Here is a 7,217-nt window from a genome sequence, read left to right on the forward strand (position 1 = left end):
ATTAATATGTTTGAACCACGAACGCCAATTTTTAACGTTTTACGAACAAAAGCAAACCACTTGCTGTGACCCATTCGGTCGTCATAAAAATCCAGTGAAAACAAACTTGTGGACAATCAACGACAACTTCGATCAACATTATAACGCAGATTATCCTGTTGTTATGGAAGGGAAAAAGCTCTGTTCAAATTGTCGGCATTTGATGCTCAATCCTTCTTAAAGATTATAAAAACTAGGTTTTGGAATAATTAGAGATAGTGAAAGATTACTGTTATTGCTGAAAAGATGTTAGTTAAAATAAAATCAAATTTGGCTATGATAATAATCATAAATTGTAAATTGGCTATAATAATTTTCAAGTTGCTTTGAAAATGAAGGAATAAATATAAGTTTTAAAGATCTTTTAGAAATGTATATATTTAGAATATGAAACCTGAAACAAACGAAATTCCGAAGAATTATTAATTTAAAATGTTATTTCATATGGTTGTCCAAAAACCTTAAATACAATTATAATACCTTTTTTTCCCTCAATCTTAATTTTTCCTATTGTTCATTCAATCATTCATTAGTATACTAAAAGATTAAGTAGGAATGTTAATGTGTGGAATTCTTTGTATCAATGGATGGTTTTTTCCATCATAACCAGAAAATTAAATTGTTAATATTGTTTCAATCAATAAATATTCCAACAGGTTCAAGGGTATGGATGTTTGTGCATCCCACAGACAATTTGGATTCACCAATGAGGGGTGAAATAAAATGACACTACTACTTTAATTTATAAGTATATTTCATTTCATACAGCATAGAACACTTTTTTAAATAAAAATTAAAATAAACATTGCTTATAAAGGTTTGATGGTATGGAGCAATAGGAATTGGTAAACTGCTAATTTTTGATGAAGAAAACCACACCATAATTTTCTAAAAATCAAGAGGCACTTGAGAGTCTTTCAACAAGATATAAATCTTACTGGACTGGTAACATTAATAGTGAGGCACGCACTTCAAGTAGACTTTTTATTGTTCTCACTTTCTTCATCTGGTTCTTTCAATCTAGGTCGCTTCTTAGCAGGCTTAAAGACTTTCCGTGGTGGAAGGTCCAACTCAATTTCTTCAGTGGGCATCCATTTCAACTAGAAATCAAAAAGATAAAAATAAATATAAACTAAAACTTTGCTAATTAACATTAACTATAATTATTCCACAGAAATACATTAATTGGAGACAAATTATTCAGTATTAAGAAAGAATTACATTTGAAATTACTTTCGGAATCAAATTTTAAATACCTTTTCTAAATAAACTTTTTCTAGTGATCTAGCCATAAAAACAAAATCTGGTTCTTTATAAACATACACATTATTAAACATTGTTTTGAAATCTTCAATACATTCAGCACCACACCAATAATAATTATTATTAAGTCGTTTTTTAATAGTTCCAAGATCCATTGGATATTTAATAACTTCATGGTAATCCTGAAAAGAGAGAACATTAAAAATGTTAGAGGCAAAAATAAGTTTAGTGAACTTAAACAGCTATCCATTATAATAATTCTCAATGGTGATTTTCAGTAATTAATATATTTATTTTTAGTTCTTTTTCTAAAGGGGAACCAACGGTATAATATCCTGTATATAAGGGAGATAATATCCGAGCCTTTTTAAGGAATATTCTCCATACATGAGATAAAATAATAATTATTTTATCTTACAAGTGATACCAAAAATGTAATACTTTACTTTAGTTAATAAATCACCTACATCTGTATTGACTCACTCAAATGGGGGAAAGGAGACAGAGTACCACTATGAACCTCAGTCTGGTTGAGAGAAGGATGAAGGGAGACAAAGTATTGTTACAAACCTCAGCATTGTCAAGAGAAAAATTAAGTAAGAGAGAGGAAACAAGAGGCCGAAACACTAACCTCAGTTTTACCCTTGATTGTGCTAGGTAAATAATAAAACAGAGATTTGGAACAGTCCGTCTTAGAGTAATAATAGACAGCTAAGCTACAAAGGTTAAATAAGACTTTTTGTACTAACTGAACTAGATTTTCTTCAGCTCGTAGCATCGGAAAACGACTCCTACTACAAAGTCTTTGTGTACAGGTGGAAAACATCAGTCAGTCCAGCTCGCTTTAATATGGAAGTCACCAGGAAATGAAAAGACATGAATGTGATTGATCAACTATTATGTTTGTTAGCAGGGTGATATAATTACACTCATAGTGTGATATGCTGCAACTGCTAAACCTGCATAGCTGAAAGGTGAGGTAGAGTGAGTAAATAATAAAAATAAAAACAAATGAAACAGCGTAATAATCTTTTGGGAAAAGTCTTAAGTTAAGTTAAAACTTAATGGATAAAATGATAATCATTTATCAATTTGTTTTATGATCATTATGCATGTATTTAACACATTGTAGTAACTTTCAAAGTTCTTGCTAAAAATCAACACAATAATTTTATATTTTAATAATACAAAAAATTAAATTCTCACTCTCACATTTTCACTTCATAGTTGGTTGTGATAAAAACTGATAACAAAATATGAAGAAATAAAAAAAAGTCAAAAAGTGGATTTTTGATATAAATTAAAATTATATCATTTTAATTATGCAAATTAACTTCTAGAATTATGATAATTTTTGTTAAATGTGTATTTACACCTCTTAAGATACCATTTTAGTTTTGCTTTTTTTTTTGTAAGATTATTTATGAAATAATCACCAGCATTCATTCTTTCACATGATTAATCACATGACTAAACTGGAAAATATACAGGAAGATCTAGTTTATTAGCATCGATTGGTTTCTGTAGAGGCCAGGCATATTGATGTTTCCAAACTGATTTGAGGAGTTTGTTCTGAATATATAGCAACTGGTTGGTTACTCGGCCAGGTCTGTGGGATGGGGGTACAACTGGTGGCTGGACAATACCATTTATTGGTTCTAGAACTGGCTCCTCTCTTGGCGGAGGCTCTTTCATGTTGCTACTGGCTCCCACCTCTAGTCCACTTTTTGCCAGTTCTGTCTGAAAAACAGAGTAAATAATTATAAAATAAGAATTATAATATTATCCTCATGATAATTGATCATATATATTCTAGCTTCTACTGAAAAAGTCTGCGTATATTTTTAATTGACTCAGATTTATTTTTATACTGCAAAGTAATGAGATGGTATAACAGCCATTAATTATGGTAGGCTATTTTATTGTACAACAAATAAATACAAATTAATGAAAATCATTTAAATTATAATATTAGGAAAATAACAACAATAGAAAAAATAATAAATGTGGTTAATCAATAAATTTTCAGTATAATTCTTTAGTAACCACAAAGCTGATCAAGCAATACAATCCTGGGATTAGATATGAAGTATAACAATAATCATGATCAAAAATTTTAGTTTTAATTTTAAATTTTATACTTCCAAATTAAGAGATTTTTAATAAGAAATGTTCCACAATCTGTGAACCATCCTTCATTAAGAGAGCTTGCTGTTTTTTGGTAATTCAATTTTGCCAACTGCCAGAACAGGAGTTTGTTTTATTAAATTAGAAAAAGGGAGATCGTCAATAGTTTTAATTTTTACTTTCATATACAGAAATTTGATTCTATTGTTTTTGAAGTCTTGGTTTGATTATAAGCCAAATAGAACATAGGATAATTGTCAGTTTGAAATCTTATGTGATTTTATTGGAGTGATGTAAAACTCCTATAATTCAAACAGTTACAATTTTGTATATTTTTATTATTAATCAAGTTAATAATGACAAAGTAAGGAGCATTAAGGATTTTACGAAGGTTTTTGGACTAAAAGGATTGGATCCAAGAGGAATTAGATGGTTTAGTGGAGCCCCATAGCTCAATTCCGTGTGTCCAGATAGGCCTTATCATAGTCATGTAGATTAGTCTTTTGTAATGGATTGGAAGTTTGGACCGTTTGTCTAGTAAATGTTGTAATAGTTGGAATCGACGAGCAGTTTCCTGTCTTTTCAGTCTTGTATGAGGATTCCATGTCAGTCGTTTGCCCAGATTTAGTCCTAAGTAACGGATCTGCTCAACAGGAATAAGTGGGGTATTATTAAAAGATACTGTGGGGCAAGACGAAGGTTTACGACAAAGGGTAAATGTGATTTGGTGGGATTTATTGGAATTTATTTTAATCCTCCAGTTTTGGCACCATTCTTCAAGGGTGGTGATGTGGGATTGGGATACAATGGAAGGATCATTATTCACTGACAATAGGCATGTGTCATCGGCATACGTGGTGAGAATAGTGTTAGGATGGGTTCAGCTGTAAACACTGTATAAAGGATAGGACCAAGGATACTACCCTGAGGTACACCAGCAGACTGAGGAAACAGGGATGAATAACCGCTGTTGTGATTTACTTGAAATAACCTGTCTGAGAGATAAGAACGGATAGTGAGATAATATGTAGAGGGTAGGAATTTACGGATTTTGTATAGCAGTCCTGGGTGCCAGACTCGATCAAAAGCCTGTTCTACATCAAGAAAGACTCCCAAGCAGTACATTCTATGGTCCAATGAAGACGAGACTACATCAACCACACGATGGCATTGCTGGATAGTGAAGTGGGATGTTCGGAATCCAAACTGGTGATCTGGGATTATGTTGGAATCTAGGATGGGGTACAGGCATTTTAAGATAAGTTTCTCAAGGATTTTTCCCATGATAGGTAACAGAGAGATAGGACGGTAAGAGGATGGGTGTTCTGGCGGCTTTCGAGATTTGGGAATCATTTTGATTATGGATAATTTCCATGGGTCAGGAAAATATGTGGATCTGAGGACAGGATTCTAGATGTAGGTGAGGAATATAATAGATTTTCGAGGAATTTGTTTTAGAACATGGGATGTAATTAGGTCATAACCAGGAGCTTTGCGGGTTGGTAAATTCTGGATGATGTTGGATATCTCTGATGGATGAAATGCTTTAGGTGGCAGGGTCATTTGGAGTGGAGTATTCAATACTTCTTCAATGTGTTCAAGGTTGGTTGAATTAAGAATGTCAGGGTGTGGCTCAAAGGTTTTAGAAAGATGCTGACCGAATATTTGTAATTTTTCTTCGTCCGATTTTGTCCATGACTTCAGTAAGAAGGGGGTGATTAAAATTCTTGAATTTAAGAATCTTCTTAGTAGTCATCCATAAAGATTTGTCAGTAGTCGTGAGGTTTTCAGTTAAGTTAGTTAAATTTTGTGTTTTGAATTTTTTTAAGTTCTGTTTTAAGTTTGTCAATTTGGTATAATGTGTTTTATCTGATGGGTATCTAGTCCTGTGCCACTTCGCTCTTGCTCTTCGTTTTTCCTTTAATAAGATGCGAATGTGGTGTAGCAAGTTAGTAGGTATGGTATTATTAGTTTTACTGATAGTTGTGTTGTATATGTAAAATCTTATAGATTTTATTAAGTTTTCTATAGCTTCATCAATGTCATGTTTAGTCTTAAGTGGAATTTTTAAGTCCAGTTTGTTTTCTAAATCATCACGAAATTTGTCCCAGTTAACTCGTCCTTTAATCAATGAGGAAGGAGAGGGATTAGGAACGAAGTTCGAATGTAAGAAAAGGATAACTGGATGAAAGGTCATCTATAGATGCGATATTGGTCTGGGAAGAGGAAATTTGGGAGGTGATAAATATGGTATATCAAGGATATCAGGACGTTTCTTGAGAGATGTAGGAGGTAGTGACACTGGACAGGATATTTCCACAGGTATTAGATGTACAACATCCCCATCATTGATGTTTGCCATTACAGTCTCCTCCAGCAATGAAGTGCGATCCGAGGGATTGAAATAAAGAATCAAGGTGGTTGTAGGAAAGTGAATTACCAGGGGGCATACACAGTATGAAATCTTATGTGATTTTATTGGAGTGATGTGAAACTCTTATAATTCAAACAGTTACAATTTTGTATATTTTTATTATTAATAAAGTTAAAAATCATAAATATTAATTAAAAGGAAATAAACAATTTTATTGTTTTCTTAATTTACATATTTTTTTTTATAGGAGGTTAAGTTTACGTTGTAGAGGTACCACTCAAGTCCCATTAATTCTCATGGATTATATTAATCTGTACATTCAAATAATTGTAGGCTGTAAATATAAAATATGTGTTAGTGTTACAAGTGAGTTACGACCTACCAAAAAAATGGATATCAATCCACCATGGAGTGAAGTGAGTCATTGAGGCCCATATTAGCAACTGAAATCTGAATTTGGCATAAACTGGAGTGATTGCAACATTTAAGGTGGCCACTGTCGATCACTTCAAGCTAATGTACTAGAGTAAAATAACAGAAACATGTGAACTTTTGTGAATAACTTTTTTTTAGATGGTTATTTCGGCTTCATTTATTTTCCATTAGATTTAGGAGTTTGAAGATATGTTAATTGGAACCTTTTAAGAGGGAGCTCTTCAATTTATCAAAAGTAAAACATCTGCATAGCAATGCGGGTTTGACCAAAATCTGCCAGGGAAATACCAAATATTCTGGAGGTTGAAAAACTTACTTTATCACTGCTGATATTCATAACTGTTCCAATAATGCAGACATATATGAGAGTTAGCCATCCACCTTGTAAACAATACTTTCTGCAAAAATAATTTTAACATTATATATATGTATGTATGGTTGACCGTAAAAATTGATATATAGGGAGATGGTCAGGGTTGCGGTCAATAGTGAAACAAAAATAGTTTACAACTATTTATTTTCCAACGTTTCGCTCCACTTTGCAGGGCTTCATCAGGGCTAAAAAGATACAAAATGAAACTATGTTAAGATAAAATGATAGAAATAAAAATAAAAAGATACAATGAAAAGAATAAAAAAACAAGTAACAAAGGCAAGAGCAATAGTTTCATGCAAAAATACATAAAATATAAAGCTAAAAAAGTACATGAGATGTATTTAAAACAACAAACAAAAAACAATACATATACAGAGATAAAATAAACGTCATGAAAGAATAATAAAAATAAAAAAATAATAATAATGAAAAAAAAAAAATGACAAAAATGAGTACAGAGCCAACATACCTGTCCAAATAAATAAGTTGAACAGACAGAAGGAAACGCGTAAGAGTGGGGACCACCTCCTCCCCACTCTTGCGCAGACCAAGTAACGGCTTTTAAAACGATTTCAAATACGTCGCGTATACAGGAAGTAGTAT

At 32.1% G+C, this 7,217-nt stretch overlaps 1 protein-coding gene across 1 annotated transcript; it reads right to left on the reverse strand.

The window, feature by feature from the left end:
• Positions 1 to 775: 775 nt before the first annotated feature.
• On the reverse strand, positions 776 to 6,650 carry LOC136796532 (bromodomain-containing protein 3-like). Its single transcript, XM_067050500.1, has 4 exons — positions 6,555 to 6,650; positions 2,739 to 3,042; positions 1,296 to 1,484; positions 776 to 1,139 (listed from the first exon to the last, which is right to left on the reverse strand). Exons 2-4 carry the CDS (start codon positions 2,742 to 2,744, stop codon positions 1,011 to 1,013), a joined length of 324 nt encoding a protein of 107 aa, XP_066906601.1. The 5' UTR covers positions 2,745 to 3,042; positions 6,555 to 6,650; the 3' UTR covers positions 776 to 1,010.
• Between the last annotated feature and the right edge of the window lie 567 nt (positions 6,651 to 7,217).

Source organism: Halyomorpha halys, unplaced genomic scaffold (genome assembly GCF_000696795.3).
Source record: "Halyomorpha halys isolate HHAL.00 unplaced genomic scaffold, Hhal_1.1 Scaffold541.1, whole genome shotgun sequence".
Lineage (NCBI taxonomy): Eukaryota > Metazoa > Arthropoda > Insecta > Hemiptera > Pentatomidae > Halyomorpha > Halyomorpha halys.

Excerpts from the sequence above, each read along its gene's own strand:
- LOC136796532 (XM_067050500.1), bottom strand. Across the intron at positions 1,140-1,295 it reads AAAAAGTTTATTTAGAAAAG|TTGAAATGGATGCCCACTGA; the intron begins GTATTTAAAATT and ends TTTGATTTCTAG.